This window comes from Poecilia latipinna, unplaced genomic scaffold, assembly GCF_001443285.1.
Source record: "Poecilia latipinna isolate Pla-1442-1.1 unplaced genomic scaffold, P_latipinna-1.0 Scaffold268, whole genome shotgun sequence".
Classification (NCBI taxonomy): domain Eukaryota; kingdom Metazoa; phylum Chordata; class Actinopteri; order Cyprinodontiformes; family Poeciliidae; genus Poecilia; species Poecilia latipinna.
Window position 1 is genome coordinate 198331 of NW_015112884.1, and position 18369 is coordinate 216699.

Genomic DNA, 18369 nt, shown 5'->3' on the forward strand with positions numbered 1-18369 from the left:
GTGTGTTTGGAATGCAATCTTTTAGAAAACCTCAGAAACATAAACCTGCCTTGTAAACGTTTCTGTGTTTTGCTATGTTACAGCTGCAGAACATGATGCGTTTTATTTAAGGAAATACTACATGTAAAGTGGAAGGGAAATTATGCATGGCTTGGACATTGTTTGCAAAAACAAATCCGATGAGTGTCGGTATGCACATATGTAATTCAGCAAACTTGGAAACCCCAAATAAAATCCACCATCTTACAGGCAACTGTTCACTCTATCATGCCGAAACGGAAAGAAGAAGGTACAACCACAAACCTGCCAAGACAGCTGAACTTACAGGTCTGGTGAAGAAAGCATTAGAAGCAGCTCTTCCAATTCTGGTGGTTCTGCAGAGAGCCAAGGCTCAGGTGACAGGATTTATCGACAAGGCGGCTGATAATGGCGCACTCATCAAATTAAGGCTTTATGAAGGATTGTCTACAAGAAAGCCATTACTGAAAGGAAGCCAGAACTCCTGTTTGAGGTTTGGTACAAGCCTTAGGAGACACAGGAAACATGTGGAAGAAGGTAACCTGCCCAAATTAGAAAATACTTCATGTATAACCTACATGCAAAATGTTATGTGTGGTGGAACACCAACCATAGAAGCTGCTCCAAACTAATGTGGAGAGACATGTAGGTAAATGCAGGGCCATTGTAAAAGATGATCTCTCAGATTCTGCAAAAGCCTTGATAGATGTCCACCTTCCAGGAGGAAAACAACCTCAAACACAGCCAGAACTACAAATGAACAGGTTAAATCGGAACATATTGCGTTAGATTGGTCCTCTCTACCCCCACACCTGAATCAAATTGGCTTAAATTGATGGCTTAGCAAACAGTCAGTTTAAATGTTCAAAGTTCCTGGACTAGTTAGAACACCATGGATCACTTTCCTTCTGTGTACTCCTCCGTGCTGATCTGTCACATAAAATACAACAAAGTCTGTGGTTTTGCTTCATAAGATGAGAAATAGTTCAACACTTTAAATGCTTGATTGAGCAAAGGACTGTTAGACTGTGGTTGTGTTACAGCACAGGATCTGCATGCGGGAAATTGCTCAGTCTTGTGTAATTTTGGGTTTTAGTTACAACAAAAGCAACAGTAGCGGCCTCAAACTAAACAGAAACCCATCATATTCTTTTCAGCAGTTCACTTCAGTGGTGGTCATTTCATTCTCCCTTGAGAAAGTGAAAATTGTCGGTTTCATGTATTTTGGCTGGTCATTTGATCTCCAGCATTGTAGGATGGCGAACAGAAACATCTCATGTTTTATGACATTACAGAATATAAACATCAAATAAATCAGGGTATTTTATGCACTTTGGTATGGAGCGATTCTGTCAATACCTTGGTGAACGTCTCACCCGGGTCGGGTTAAGATGCAGCTGGCTTCCTCCGCTCTGGCAATCACCTGCTGAAAAAGCTTTGTTTTTACTCTTTAAATAGTAATTAGTTTTACCAGTTTCTCTTATGCACCACATAGTCTTCTGCATTAGTTTTCAGCAGCAGATGTTTAATAATACGACATACTGTTCTGATAACCCTTGAGTCTGCAAAAACTGTGCATGCTCAGGCTGATTCAGGCTTCCGCGTCTCTTATTTCCCCTAGGCTTGAACCTGAGATTACTCATGTTTCATTATATTTGTCCCTTTTCATTCTTCTCCAAATTAGAGCCTGTGAAATGATGCATTTTTCTCAAAGAGCGTCCTTGTGCCAGGTGATGGCAGGAGTTTAATTTGAGGGTAATGACATTCTTTACCTGATGCTCTTGTTATTAATGAGCAGCACCGTAGGCCTCAGCAGGGTCTGCAGCTACTGCTGGTTATTTTAGAGTATTTTCAACAGCTACTCAGGCACAGGAGCAAAATTCACACTTTAAAATGGGCTCATTAGACGCTGCAGTCGCTCTGTCTTAGATACAGTCAACACAAAGCACGTTTCAGTTTGAGTTGCATATTTAAAAGCACACTCGAGTGCAAATTTCTTTCTAGTTTTAGCCACAACTGCTTGAATGAATCTCTGCCTAATCTTATTGTACATCCAAACCAGGTTTGTCTATTTGAAACGCGGCTCCTATGCTTGCATGCAGTACCCTGCAAAAGTATTCATAGCTCAATTTTCACTGCACTTTATCTGGTAGGTAGTCATACACAAACACATAAGTAATTGTGCAGTGGAAGGAAAATGCCACATGGTTTTCAAAATTTTCACAAATCTAAAAAGGGCGGGGAACATTTGCATTGAGCTGCTTTTACTCGGGCAAATATATAAAAAAAAAATCATTATTTTTTTTTGCTTCATTTGACTCTAATCTCCTTGCAATCAGATATTTTTCCCCCATTCTTCTGTGCAAACTCAATCAGATCAGCCTTCTTACAATTATACGCTAGTTTTAGGGGGTCTATGTCAAATCCTAGTTTGTCGCTGTAAGGTGACAAAATGTAACAAGAAGTCCTGAAGGTGTGAATACTTCTGCAAATTCCCAGTGATGTCTGCCAGTGTTCAGATCACTGGCTGAGAGTTTCTAACCTCTGCAGCAGCAGGTACCAGACTGAATAAACCAACAAGCTGTCAACCTGGAGGGGATCATTGGAGGGAATAAAGGTTATATCCCGCCCCTGGTACATTTATCCCTCCGAGGTCCCAGAGCAGTGGGTCCCCGTGCCTCCATTCTCCACTGTGTCATTAATACGAGTCGTCCCTGCAGAGCGTGCAGTGGTGGCAGAGGGTTTAATCACAGCCAGGAGGCTGGAGAACAAGCCTCGGCAGCCCCCTAATCTCCTTTGTGGTTAGACGCATTTGGTCAGGGGGGGCTTTGAACTTTACATCTGCTCATATCTGATACCTTCGAGGCGTTATTTGATTCCATATGTAAATGCAACAGGGACTGATGAATTAGCTCATAAGAACCATTCTCCCAGATATATTATGTCTTTGTTTAGCCGTCACAATCAGATTTCCCTCGCACACAATTTGGCTTGATTAAAGTCCTTATTAAATCAAAATTGGATGCTGTATTGTGTTATCCAGATTGTGTTTTTATTAACTGATCTCTCGCTGTGATGCTCCGTCCTCAGGCTCGTGTGTCGCACCGGGAGGTCCCTACGTGACGGGACGGATTCTGTCCGCGTGGACGTGGATCAGAGCGGGACGGGGACGTCAAAGGAAAGCTTCGCCTACTTGGTGAGCCTTCTTCCAGTGTCCGGCCCTCCTGCTGGGCTTTTGCTCTCCCTTCTGTCTGTGTCTTCCTCCGCATTCTTCCTGCATGCTCTTTTGCTTCGCTCCCCACTGGGAAGGCCTTCCCAAGAGTGTCAGCTGAGTGTTAACAGATGTGTTTTATGACTAAGAGGAATGTTGGTGTGTGGGAATCTTCAAACGTCCATCTGAGCTGAAGCTAAAAGTAATTGTCATGTAGCTCTTTTTTTTTTTTCTGCCAACAAAAACAAATATTGAGACTCCTGGAATATCCCTTTTACTCTGAATTTATCAGTGGCTGAGGTAAACCGGGCCAGTGGTGTGGAAATTAACCTCAGCCCACACAACCTCTCATTGGAATAAGGACATTCAGCCTGTGGAAATACCCGTGTAAGCTCTTTGTTTCTCTCTGTGTTCATAGACAAAGACTGTTTCATAATTCACAGCGTCGTTTCAGCGGCTTCTAAGGGCAGCTCTGTCCATGAGTCATACTGCAGAGCAATAGCCCCAATCTGAAAACCCATCATGATACATAAAGATGAAAAAACTCTGAAACAGAGAGTTTAAAGGAGGATACTACTGTGGGAACTCCTGTTTGGTAGTTATTTATTTATTTTTTTATCTCTAAGAAGCTCAACGAGAGCCAGGCTGAAGGGGAAGATGTAGGGGGAAGAAAAAGGGGAAAAGCTGTTTTGGAGACAGGATGTGTGTCTTTGCTGCATCTCCTTCCTCAAAATTTTAAACGGAAACATCTGCCTCCTTCCACCCACATTGACACAGCGAAGCACAATAGGTCTGCCCCATCCCTGCTCGCTGAGGAAGTGAATCCTGTCAGCAAGGATAAGAGGCATCCCTGGAGGCGAGGTTCATGGAGGGGATAGAAAGTTTAGAAAAAGCAGGAATGCTGATTCTGGTGGCTGCAGAATTCTAAGAGGATAATTTGCCCTAGGACTCTCTCTATTTATATATACATATATAAATATGAGCAAGTTTTAAAGTATTTAGAGCTTTTGCCCTGCCCTTTCGATATTTGATTAATATTTTTTTTCTAAGCCACAGTGCCATGCCAAGCACTCGTTTTCTTCTATTTTATTAGGGTTCTATGTGTTACACCAACACATTATTATGAAGTGGATGAAAGAGACTACATGTTTTCACATTTTATTTTACCAATATAAATATGACTAGTGCATGTGTATTTACTCCCTGACCCAATGCTTTGCAGCTGCATGTGTTTTAGTGCATCTCTTTACTAATTTTGTACATTTAGAAACTAAAATTTGTGCCTACATTCAAAGTGTTTTGTGGCTAGCTTCCCTATCCCTAAGCTGAAACATTCCCACAGCATGATGCAGCCATTGCCATGTTTCTCTCTCTATAAACTGCCTGTGTTCAAACAAGGGCTTCCTCTTTCTCACTCATCCATGAAGGCCATATTTGCAGTTTTGTAGTCGACAGATTCTGCTGTACTGGCTGTTAATCTCTAGAGTTGTTATAGGCTTTTTGGCTGCTTCTCTGGCTAATGCTAACCTCATTTGACCTGGTGGTGACAGCCTAGCAAATATACTGCATGCTCTTGTATCTGTTTGCATGCTAGATTGAACAGTGGTCCATGAGACGATCACAGCTTAACTCCGGTTTAAACATCTCCCCAACTTTTCCCACTTAATTTTTTTTTTTTAATTAATTGCAGGGTCTGTACTTAATTGATCACAATTAATTGCAACATTTTTATTCCAAAAACCCTTCCCACATATTAGACCGATTCTTTTCTGTTAAATTAATTAATGAATAGACATCTTATTGTTTTTAATCATTTAGGTTATTCAGCCATCAGATTGGTCCAAAGTGCATTTATACGCAGTTTTCCAGTGTTCCGGGAATCCTCAGTGAGGCAAGAAAAGCAGCTTTGATGGCCACCAGTGTTTGAATGCTGTTGTGCGTCAGATTTATGGGCATACCAGAAACCCAATAGTAAGGTTCCGGTTTAAAATTTTGTATGTAAAAAATGAAAAATGCATTAACGTTAACATTTTTAACGCATTAAATTCCATGTAACTATTTAATTGAAATTAACATATTAAAGTCCAGCCACTGATAAGAGACATTATACATTGGTGTTCTCTTATTATTAACCGGGTGACTTCTGAAGACAGTTGATTGTGGCAGATTATTTTTGAGGATGATGATAAATGATCCTACATGTATTTATTTCATGCTGACATTTCACCAACAAAACATAATAAAAGTAAAACTTTCATATTTTCTTGATGTAAATATAATACCCTATTCCCAGATATATATTCAAATAAATTTAATAAATACAAATGCACAAAACAATAAAAAAAAAATTGTAAAAAATATTCAAAAAAATTATTATTTTCTCTTAGCAGTTATGCACCACTTTGTGTCTGTTACATAAAATTCCTATTAAGTACGCTGCAGTTTGGAGTGTGAATACTTTTGCAGGGAAATGTGCAGCACCGAATGACTGTCCTACCATTGCCGGGCCCCAAAGGGCTAATGGCTTCAGCTGCATAGTAATGATGTGCTGCAACATGGACTATCTTCACAGATTTCTTAATTGTTATAGCCAGCAGCTGTCTCAGTTAATTCGCAAAAACTGGACTTGTGAACCTCAGAGAAAGAGAAGTGTTTTCATTTGTTTCAAAGAAAAGCATTATGTAGGAGAAATGTCTAAATAGGAAAAGCTGTCAAGTGTTCTGTTATCAACCTGATATCTTTCTTGTCATTTGCTGAATCGTTGTTCTGAATGCAGAAGCCCAACGTGGAGTCCATGTATCCAGAGAAAGGTTCTCGGGCTGGAGGAACCCGGGTGACGATCCGTGGAGAACATTTGGACATCGGCTCACAGGTTAGAGTAAAGGTCAACAGAACACAGGAGTGCACCATCACAGAGTGAGTACAACATTTTTTTTTTTTTTTTTACATTTTCATTCTCAGATTGTTTGTATATTTTAGAGACGACGTGACCCTGCTTTGCAAGTCTGTGTGAATTCTGCCCATTACAATTACAAATCATTTGCATGGTTTCTTTTCCTTCCCACGTATTAATAGATTTCCTTTTTAAACAGTGGATATTAAACGCATGAAGTGACAATTAAATATTCAGAGTGCATTGCTTTGCAAGTTCTGCATAACTTCTCACAAGATTAAATTCAGCACTTCTAGTTGTTGCCATAGCGCATACCAAAATAGCTCCACCGTTCCTGTGAAAGTCTGCCAAGCAGCAAAAAAAAAAAAAGTAACTCCAGCTGTAATCAGAAACAGTTTTTAGGATTGAACTTTTTGCTACACATCACAAGTTGCGGGTAACAGTGTTTACATCTTTTTATTTTATTTTATTTTATTTTTTTCCCCCCAGAAAAACGGATCAAACGATTAAATGCATCATGCCTCCAGCGTTGGAGGCAGACGCTGAGCTGGTGACGGTTTGTGTGGAGTTCGAGGACCATCCTTGTGAGGAAGCAAACCTCAGCACCATGTACACCTATGAGCAAAACCCAACTATCAGCTTCATCCACCCCACGAAGAGCTTCCTCAGGTGAGTAAACTCCCAGAAGCACTGTAAGTGAATTCTAGGCAAATTTTTAGTGGCTGCGATGTAACGATTGTCGTGTGTTTGTGTCACAGTGGTGGCAGGACCATCACGGTTAAAGGTCACGGTTTTGATCTGGTTCAGAGTGTCATCATGAATGTCCTGGAAATTGGGCAAACAGTAAGCAATTTTTCAGCCATGCTACTTTGAGTGTAATTTATTATTTCATGAAAGGTTTTAGCTTTTATTTATTTTTTTTTTTTTTTTTTGCAGAACTGCAGCGTTCTCTCCTCCTCAACAATCACCTGTCTATCTCCGGAGTCCAGCCAATCCCAGGAAACCTCGGTGCAGTTCGTCCTGAACGGGGTCCCATACACCGGAGACAGCCCTTCGTCCGCCGATGACAGGCCTGAGGAAGAGGACGGGGAGCATCATAAAGAGCATTTCCAGCTGGGATACTTGGAGGACCCTCAGTTCTTCACCACCAACAAGGACAAGCAGATCAAACACCATTCAGGGGAGCCACTGACTCTCATCATCAATGTGAGTAACGAAGCTGAGACAGGATGTGCATCCCTGCTGTGTTCAGGCGTGATTTATTTAATATTAACCGACTTTTATCACAATTATATTTCCTTCCTGTTTCCCATCGTTTGTAGTAATTCATCACTGATTTGATGTATTTTAAGCAACTTTTAAATCAAATTTATGGGAATTAATCAGGAAATATTCAAATAAACTGACAATTTAAACTTTATTTAACCTCTGAACACTGTGTACACTCATAGTAAGAGACCTGTAGTGGTTTGGTTTCAGATAAATAAATTGAACATGAGGGAATGCTGCTTCAGATACATTTGACAGAAGAAGCTGATGCAGCCGAATGGCAACACATCTAGAAATGTTAAATGACCTGAGTTTATTTCAGGTCTTCAGACCTAAGTCAGTGACGTTATGTTTACATTGGTTTATTTTGTGTTGTTTTTAGCTACTAAGTAGATGAAAAGAGAATTACTAATCGGTCTATCGAGCATGAAACTCAAAGAAAATCTGAGAAGTTTATGTAAACAACTAAAATGACTGTAAGTGGGTGTGTGCGTGGTTATGCACTAACATTTTTGTTTTTTTTAACATTAGGCTTTATTTTTTGGGATATTTCTTACTGAAAGAAAACTGAGATTGCAGTTGGTTCAGAGACACTGAGAGAACCGTGGGAGCTTTCACATCATAATCATGTCTCCTGCCTGTTTCAGGAACATTGTCACTTGTATATTTTCATAACTCTGTTTAATTTTACTGTTAGATGAGTGACTAAACCCTGAAGTATACGAGTGGCGCCCATTCTGCGACATTGTTTTGTGGCATGCGGGAGCTTGAAGCCACTTCCTGTCAGCCCCCCTCGCCTGCTCAGTGAACCAGACCCCTTATCAGACCGTGTGAAGTTGGTTTGGGGCTCACCAAAGAAAATATGTGCCGTTAATGGGTTGAAAAGGATTTGAAAAAAATCCACTCAATAAATCTTTAATGTGGACAGAATTTATTATTGACTGATATCCTGAACAGTGGTTTTTAGTCCCAGTTGCTATAGCTACAGCTAAACCCAAAATCATTCATAACCTATCAGGTTTAGATTTTAAGTCAGTTTTCGTCCAACCAAGAAGTAAGTTTGTGGCAGGAAATAAAACCATCGTCATTTGAAAGATAACAAAACAATGTACAAGCAGTTGATTTTTTGGGAAATAACAATATGATAATAGCATTTCATAAACAACAATATGTCAACAATTTTCATACTCTTCTAATCAATGAAATATTTTTTTTTAACAAGACAGCTTACTTGTTGTGATGCTCTTTCCATCTTCTTATTTTATCTTACCTTACTGTTTAATAGTTAATAATAAAATTAATTTATCACAATAATTTAACAAGCTAGGTTTCTGCCAGTCAGTGTAGCACGGATATTCAAAAGCAACCTAAACCTTTGAAAGGGTATATTATGCAGGGTTATATAGTGGGATTATAAACATTATCATCTAAACTCGGTGCTGGCTGTGAACTTACTATTTTTCACAATTGTAGATTTACATGCAATTGTTTTCCTTATTTACATCTTTTTTGCTAATGCAGAAACAAAAACAATAACATAAGAGTTTCATTGGCATCCAGTTGTCACATCCTCAACTCTATTACTCTGTTCTTAAGGTTTTATTTGTCGTTCTGTCTGCAGATATGGATAAGTTATGACAAGAAGCTACTTTATGTCTTATGGATGATATGTTCTCTTGTGTTTCTCATTAAGAAGAGATGGATAAAAGAGGCAGGCAGAGGCTGTGTAATGTAACATCTATAGCTAAGCAAGTAGGCTACAATTACAATTAAGTGGCCCTCTAGTTCACTTAAAATGTAAAGAATAGATAGATAAAAAGAAACAATGCCTAACTATGTCAGTTTTATCATAAGCATAATGGATGTCAATAATTATGGCTCCTGTGATTAGTTAAAAACAGTGAACAATGTTCTGAAGTTAGTTAAAGATTGGATTCTCTCATTTTTTTAGAGTCTTTTTTTTTTAGATTATGGTGCAGGATAAAGAATCATTCTGTCATAATTCATCTTTTTGGTCAAAATGTGTTCCTATAGAGAAGGACTGAACAAGTCAGACAACTGGCACTGCTTTTCCCACAGTCAGAGAGGAGCTAGATATAATTAGACACATTCATTGCTTATTATTTTTGGTTAAGTGCTCTCTTATGATGCCAAGCTGACTTCGTGGCAAATATTTGTGACAAATATTTGTGATCACTAAAAGCCATCAACAAGTGATGGAATTTCCTTTCTTGGTTTTTGGATGCAAAATCATTACTTAACAAGACAAACTCGACTGTGCACATCAGACAGAGCTGAGCGTGTCCTTATTTATATTCACATAAACCAGAGGCACATAAAACACATCAAAGACCCTGTCCTCCTAAGCATGTTGATTTCTGTTGGAGGTGTGAGTGGGGTAGGGTGGGGTGCAGTGGCAGCTCAGTGGGAGGCCCCGTGTTTGTGCGTTCTGGCTGATTTAAGCACCTGTCTGCTTGAATCCATCACGTTAAAGGGCTGCCGGCTGTGACACCGCGCGACACGCACACAGGAACAGCACAGACAAGGATGTCTGAACATGATGCCACCTCCTCTTTATGTGTTAGCGCGTGCTAGGAGGAGGTCGCTGCAGGAGTCGCTGTCTCTGCCTGCCTACATGAGCGACTTGTCTGTTGTTTCCTGCTTTATTTAGGAAAGGTGGATTCCAGTCGCGGTGGACCTGAAGGGAGGGGAGGCTGCAGACAGAATGTGTTTGTTTAATAGGAAGCTTGTTAGTCAGCCAGGACCAGAGGTGGGGTTTGCTGTGCATCCTTCCTCAGAGTTTAGAAAACACTTGTTTTAATTCAACTATGTTTTCTACAGAAAATATTGTGAATTTCATATTTTTAAATCAATTTTTGCAAAGTATTTCAATATATATATATATATATACATGGATGATACTTTTCATTTTCTGTGTGTGTGTTGGTTGTGACGAAGCACTTTTTGGCAAAGGTTAAAGAGGCTGCATCCTGTAGGGACCCTCTGTGTGTAATCACAGAAAGGAAACCCTCTGGTGATAAAGACACACATACACACACACACACTCCCTCACTTGGCCTAATTATATTGAAGGGATGTTGCTGTTTCAAACTAACAGGGGAATTTTTTGTAGGTCTGGTCATCCTTCCAATAAGTAATCACAGTGTTGTTCATACCAGGTTAATTGCAGAGATCAAAGCGTGTTTCAGTCATGTAATTATTGGGATTACATAAAGAATGAAAGGTCAATGATAAAATGCAGCTCTGCTGTTTCTGAGTTACTAGCCTTGTGCGTGTTTGCAAACATTTGGTCCACTTTGAGGATTGACCTTGTTGAAATATTAAAGGGCATTTTTCATCCTTTTTGCAACTTGTCCTTTGTGCTTGTGTTGTGGGTTGTGGCTCGCAGTAGTGACATTTATAGCCAGGCCTGAATGGTTTTGATCAGTTGGTCTTTTAAGGGAAACGTCTAGTCTTGATTTACATCTCTCTCTCAGTCATGTGTAGATCAGTCTCAAGGATGTTCTCAAGATCAATTTACATAAAGAAGATATGACGCAAATAGAAAGTCATTAAGCTTCATTGTGCTTTCTTACTTATTGACAATACAATAATTCTGATTCTGAGAGTTTCAGAGGTGCAAGCCATCCAGGAAAAAAAAAAATCTTTATTAACAGTGGTGTATTGTGTAAAATCAACGTTTTAGGGCTTTATATAATTTAATGTTATTCCCTCAACAAAAACATACCTGGAGTGATGCTTTAATTGTTTCATAAAGGTTTGAGGAATCCTTTAGTCTCCCATGGCAGCCATCATAAATGCTCGCTCTCATGAATCATAAACCCTCTCCCCACTCAGCTTATCCAGACTAGCGGCATTAGCAATTAGCAAACACCATCATCAACATCATACAAACTACTTCTCAGTGAAACGGTGGTAAAAAAAAAAATTGTTAAAGGCTTAATAGAGCAATATTGTTGTGATGACGTCCTGAAAGTGGGTTTTAACAGCGAAACCAAATTTCTTCTAAGTCATATATACCACATTTTTCTACTCAAAGAAGGTGACGTAGTTACTTGATGGTGCTATAAAATGGCGCTATATGACTGGAAAATAAATTAGATACCTGTCCCCTTTAAAATTGAAATCTTGGGGTTTCAGTGATTTGAGCTTGTTCTGCAGCTGCAGAAACCTGGAGAGCTTACAGTCCTTGTTTCAACCATGCAGTCAAGTACACCTGACTATCATAGGGTCATAAGTGAAACCATCTGTCCAGCGACTGAAGCCTGACTGATAGTGGGGTCATGAACAAGGACAGCAGCAAATCTCCAGACAAATTGGCCGCTGAAAAAATGAATTTGTGCTTTGCTGTACTTCTCTCAATACGGTGACTCCAATCCATCTGAAACGCTAAAGAATCAACCGTCATAAGTTCAAAGGTCAAACCGGAGGCACATGTCAAGATGATGAAAAAAGACAGGGTGTGATGATAATGTTGGGTTTTCTGATCTAATCTAGACTGACAAGCTTGTGATGCTTAACCAGCTGGGCATTTTGCTGTTTGTCAAAATGTAGATGAAGGCAGAGCAGTTAAAGCTCAAAGAGAGAGGAAGATGAGAGTGTCCCCAGCGATTAATAGAAGATTCAGGCCAGGGAACGTCTAACCTGCAGTGTTTCCAGCATCTTGTCTTCCTGCTTAGATTCACGATTCTCTGCAGAACCCCTAAACCTGCCAAGCCCCTTGTAGAAAATCTAAGCTTGTAAGACGAACACCCACAAAGGAAACGGGTGTATAAGCGATGAACAAGTACAGCTGTAAAAAATTAGACCCAATAAAAACCTCCCTGCAGGCTTAAAATAACTGTAGAAGATGTTCTGAGTAGAAATCCATAAGATCCACAGAGACTTTATGGAATTCCCATTAAAGGAATAATTCAGCAATTTAATCTCATCCCTACGGATCGTTTTGGGATTTGCAGCAGACGCATAAACGTAAGATGAAGCTGCGGAGAAGGCTGATGTATGCTCACTTTTAGATTAATGGACATGGTTGGATTGACTCTAGATGAGGCCCAACATTACAAATTTCCCAAAATGCTTCCTAATTAAAAATGTTACTGAACCCTGACTGGCAGACAAACATCCTTCACTTTCCAAGCCGACAGTGTGTAAAGCCCAAGGCAGCGGGGATGATGTCACCAGCAGTAGGAATGATTTTTTTTTTTTTTTCAGACTGTAGAAAGCTCCCTGTGGACACCCAGAAGACAAAGTGGAACTGTATGAAACGGTTGAGGTCTGCCACTCCACATGACTTGAAGTCACACGTAACGTGTAAAATCAGAGATGGGCCCCTTTAATTAGTGTAGCTCCCAGCAGTGAGAGGGGGTGTTGGATAGAAGTAGGACAGTTAGATTCATTGCTACAGACCTCTGCGACGGCGCTGAGTGTTGTTCTGGACTCACCCAGACAGCTCACTGTAGCATACAGCAAATGTATTCATACACCAGGAAATGTCTTGACCCCAGTCTCCCATTCTGTGATTGTTCTCTTCACAGAACAGCTATATATTTATATTGAGATTTAGTCACACCTTGATTAATTCCCTTTTCCAAATTGGCTGAAATGTGAAGGAAAATTTTGTTTTAAACGTACTTTATCTCAAAGGTAAATAAACAAACTCATATCATCCGAGTAGTGGTTGTGGATGGTGATGCTGTGGGCAGATCGGATTTTGAGTGGTAGTGAGTCTTGCAACAAATCTGAAGGAGCTTCTGACTACAGACTGCTGCTGTATGACTGTCTCGTTACTATCATGATATGCTAACTACTCAATATCCAGGCAGTAAACACAGTAGTCCACAGTACTATGTCTTGATTACACCATCAGTAGTTCGCAAGCACTGCCTACCCACCTCATTTGCTTTTGCTACACCTCTTTCAGTCTCTCTCAGGAGGTATTGTCAGAAAATTGGTCAGAGAGACACTGGAGTGGGGCTATAATTCTTGCACATTATGTTCAATGGAAAAGATGGTTTGAACTTCTGCCTTCTCGCTCCACTTTTGAAGTCTCCTTTTCAACTCCTCTGGGACTTGGGGGTCACAGTTCAGTTATTATTTGAGCTTTTGAGATGCTAATAAGTTGTTCCCAGTTGTAAAAACCAATGCCTTGTTGCCAGGGTTACGCATCATAACTGCCCTAAATAATTAAAAAAAAGTTGCTCCAACATGTTGCCACCATGAGTAAGGCAATTCTAAGCAGGATCCATTGGATTTTATTTAGGGGAATTGCATTCAAGGGGGCTGACTACAAAACCATTTACTTTTTTCAAGCTTCATATTTATCTAAAACTTCGTGTATCAATTTTTTCTGCATCACAATCGCACTCTACTTTGTGCAGGTCTAACTCATAACCCCTAACATTGTAAAATATAGAAAGAAAAGTAATGTATTGCAATGCTTGTATCTGCATGTTGGCTAAGGCTTTGCATCTTTATTACCTAGGCCTGTTCAAAGAGGAGAAAACTCTTGGCACTGACCGGCTCATGTGTTATATGTGTTTTGCAGCAGAAAGTGCCGAGTGAGCTGGAGCTGGTGCCGGAGGAATACTCGGTGATGATTGGCTCCTATCCCTGTAACATCAGCTTCCATAACGACCAGCTGTTCCACTGCACCATCAACGGGCAGCTGAGCTCCAGCGAAAGTGAGCTTCCTGTCACCGTAAGTACAAACACCACAACCTTGCCGCGGTTTTCGCACAGACCCTCATCTCATCTCATCTCATCTTGAATATTATTGCTCAACAGACCCTGATAATTTCAGCTCCTCGCCCATCTGTCATTTAGCATTTAAGCCAAATATTTAGTCAGAATCAGGACCATCTGTGATGTTAACTGAAACAGATTTAGCGTGCAGGAACCCATGCGCTGCAAGTAAGATGTCTGAGCCACCTCTATCATGTTTTATGAATGGTTTCGGGTTTCTAAGCATGACAATATAATATTAGCTGGGGTGCTGAGCCGTCACTTAGTGACAAAACGTAACAACAAAACAGTGACACATTGTATTTATCAACTGATCTTTGTGTCCTTCAGTTCTTGTCACTCACATTGCTACACAATTATTCTGAGTCAGCGATGATCTCACTTTCCAGTGGGGTAGTTTTTCTTCCAAGTTAAGTAAAAACATAAAGCACTTCTACTCTTGTTCGCATATGTTGTTGTCCATTCTGATCTATTTTGACAACACTTTATTAGGAGGGACTCTGCTCATCCATATTCAAATATGAGCTACGCTGCTAGTTTTTGATGAGAAAGCTCTGAAGCATCTGTTTTCAGCTGAGTTGTTCTCTGGGAGAAGTTTCCTCCACTTTTGTACAGAAATAGAAATAAGAGCCTCTTATTTCTCCTCCACCTCTTTCTTGTACCTGCAGCACTCTCAGGTGCACGCCCACCTCTTCTGTCTATCAAGATCACTCAGACTAAACAGGGGTAATTAGCGACAACATGAGCAGAGGGCAAGGGTCAGAGGAAATGTCATAACAGAAATGGGTGGGCTGCCTGCGCATGAGCAAATAGGAAGTGTTTGCATTTGACAAGGCTGTAAATATAGCCCTCGCATTTATTTTCCTTTGTGTCGGCAGATTTAAAGAAATGCTCATATGCTTTGCTCAGGCAAAGTTTGTGGCCATTAGTGTTTTTTTTTTTTTCACTTACTTTAAGAAGCAGATCTATTTTTGCATGCCTGTGTTATGCCTGGCTCTGAAGTGCTGCAGCAGTAGACGTGAGGAAGCAATGTTTTTCTACCCCAAGCGAAACAGGAACATGGAACAATGGCATTTTCCCCTCCATTACACCGGGTCACAGTGGTGCAGTCTCTGGAAAAAGAAGGCCTTCTCTGGTTGCTCCGTGTAAATAAGCGCCTGAACTCGAAGGGGGATGGAGGAATGTTGAAAGCAAGGCAACCCAATGAGCTTGTTTCCCCCACAGAGTTGTGTGTAAGAAGGATTTGGTTTGAGGATTGGAGGGTTTTTTATCTGAGTCTCTTTTTATGAAGTATGCTGGGATTGCAGATGAGCAGGGAACGAAGTGAGCTAAGACCACAGAGGACCCTGCTGACTAATCAGAAGGGAGAAGTGAAAGTTCACTTCTTGCCACATCTGGGTTAGTTTGAACTGGGTGACTCTTCCAGCTCTGAGAGAGGGAACATTTTTCAAAACCTACAGCCTAATTTCTTTTTTTGCATGTGTGCACCTGTCTCCATTGCAAAATGGATAGGCTTGTCTGTGTATGCGCCAGCACCTGCGCCCCTATTGCAAAAGGTTTTAAATATGTTGTTTAGAAAAGACGCTGTCCTTATTTTTTTTGCCAACTAAATATAAACTAACACTCTGGAATAAAGGTTTGGGGTGGAAACGACACTAAAACTAACCCTTGTGAACCAACTTTAAAGATATCTTTCTACCTCACTAGCCTGACTAGTGAGGTAGAAAGATTTCTTTATTTTGTCCTTTTTATGGGTACAATTACATTTGGACTGTGCTTTGTTTTCCTACCACTTCCCAATCCTGCAGCACTTTGTGTTGATCTAACACTTGCAACATCAACAAGAAAAGGTTGCAGTTGCAGTGTGGAAAGTAGCTGAAAAGTTCAAGGGGGTGTGAATATTTTTACACAGCAGTGTGGATTAGGAAAGTTGTCTTTCACAATCAGTTAAAAAATAATTACTTAGTGGGCTTGCAGTTGGCTTTTAGAGGCTCCACTGTGCAGCTAAAAGGGGCAAAGGTTTCAGCAAAGCCTGGGAGTAGAGAGACTGGAAAAGACAGGAGCTTAAAGGGCTTGTTCGTGATTTAAGATTAACTGAGAAGCTGCATAAAACACAAGAAAAAAAAAAAAGTATTTTCATATGTGAATCGGAACGTGCTATTCTGGTGCAGTCCTGGGATAAAAATATAATAAACGAGTCCTTTAATGTTATTCCTCCTCACACCTGATCTGTCTTCCTGAGCTTTTCTCCCTTCATCTTTGTATCTGTCTTTCAAATACACTTTACTGCCTGTATGTAATAGAGTAGAAATTTAACGGAAGAAGAAAATAAAAGGTTATCGTACCTCAAGCACATACCCAGGGACAGTAGCTAAAATTAACTCGGCTTGAAAAGTTTATTCCTGTATTTCATTTTATTTAGTCTACTGCAGCTGTATTTACTGCTGTTAACATCAGCAGCTCAGTTTAAGCCCATCTAAAGTGCTGCTACATTGCTTTTAATACCACTATGCAGCTTTGGAGTTAGCTTATGATGATTTCTGATAAGCAGCGGCGCCCTTACAAATATTTTAAAAAGCAATACCTTGCTGTTTGAATGATGTTAATATAAAGAAGGGACGTGTTAAATCAAAGCATGAAATGTTGCTTAACAAATAACCTAAAGATTATTACAGTAATTTAACATCCATTTTGTTGTAAATCTTATGTCACTTCACTACATGAGGAGTGAAAGACTTTCACCTGGAAAGTTTTCTACAGGCTATAAATATTGAGTATTTTGATACTTATGTGATTTTTGAATTTTGGCAAACAAGCTACTCTGTGCACAGAAATGTCAGAGGGAAATCTTGATTCATTTCAGAGGGAATAGTTTTCTGAGTTCCTTGCTCTGAGAGCAGGTCACTGGCATCTTGGGCATGGGTGATAAGGATATAAAAATGTTACTTTAAGAAGTGTAATTTGAATAATTTGTCTTTATTCATGGACTAAAGACAAATTTAAACAGCATCATCTGCTGCCAAGTTAGAGATGGTATTTCTATAGAAAATATAGGTTTATGTAATTTTTGTTAAGATGTACATGTTTTATTTTCATCAACATTATGATTTGAAATGGTTCTTCTACTTTGGTAAACGTTTTTGATGACATTTCACAACAGTAACACAACAGTTATTGTTTTTCAGTTTGCTGTTTTCTCATTAAATAAAAAAGAAAAGTATGCATTCCATTTATTATCAAAAACAACATTTTTGATAATAAATGCCCAACACGGAAAAAGAATCAGAAAGCCAGAAGCGAGACTTTAAAGTAGCAACATTGGATATTTCTTACCAACCAAACCTCACAATTCAATATGGTTGCCGTGCTTTGATTTTCAAACTTGTTTATTTCCACTTCTGCTGATTTAAATCTCTTGCATGTCCTTATGCTGTGTATCTTGTATCTTTAAACGTGTTGCTATAGTGTTTCAATGCATATTCAGTGCAGTGCTATTGGCTTAGCAAGTACTTAAAAATGTCCCAAATAACTTGAAGCACATGTAAACAAAAGTATTTGTTACTGATTCTTTGTAATTAGGCATGAACTGGAATGAGATTAAGTTGTGATAATCTTGAATAAAATACCAGAGTATCCCTTTATTTACACAGACTTAACACTGAAAGGTGAAGGAATCCAATGTTTTATATTTACAACAGAAAAACAACTATTCTGACTGCTGAGAACCTGCAGACAACTGTTTTACAGATATGTTGCTTGTAACTTTAAGATATTACCTTAATAAGACTGACCAGCTCTCCTTTAGCTTCCACGCTTTTACTGTCTGTATTTTCCTCAACCAAAAATATTTCCAAACTGCCAACTTTGTCAGTTATGCAACTTAGAGACAAATCCGAAATTCTTCTTTCTGCCAACTGAATGGCAGTGACAGCAACAGGAGTGGGAGGGGCAGGATGAGCTTATACCAGGCAAAACCTTTAGATACTCTGAATTTTTTTGACATTTCTCTGAACTATACGATGGACATTTTTTAAACCATATCTGCTTACAGAGCTGACACAGCTTGACAGGCCTATACCTCATTGTCATCCATCACAGTTTCCTAAACTCTTTTGCACTATGCCTCTCTCGTTTGGATGTTGCAGTTTTTCAGTTCAAGCAATTAATGTCCATGAAAAAAAGATGATCTGTTTGGCTGTATGTTTGAAATTTAAAT

General features: G+C 39.6%; 1 protein-coding gene across 5 annotated transcripts in view; it reads left to right on the forward strand.

Moving 5' to 3' along the window:
- The window catches only part of plxnd1 (plexin D1), a 102964-nt gene that overhangs the window by 56633 nt on the left and 27962 nt on the right, over nucleotides 1-18369 (forward strand). For 3 of the 5 annotated variants that reach the window (XM_015033410.1, XM_015033405.1, XM_015033408.1), the window contains exons 14-19: nucleotides 3109-3214; nucleotides 6006-6145; nucleotides 6612-6791; nucleotides 6881-6965; nucleotides 7059-7328; nucleotides 13957-14109. In XM_015033410.1, coding sequence (XP_014888896.1) covers nucleotides 3109-3214; nucleotides 6006-6145; nucleotides 6612-6791; nucleotides 6881-6965; nucleotides 7059-7328; nucleotides 13957-14109 — 934 coding nt within the window. The remainder of the gene's footprint in view (nucleotides 1-3108; nucleotides 3215-6005; nucleotides 6146-6611; nucleotides 6792-6880; nucleotides 6966-7058; nucleotides 7329-13956; nucleotides 14110-18369) is intronic. The other 2 variants (XM_015033406.1, XM_015033409.1) reach the window with 1 other exon arrangement.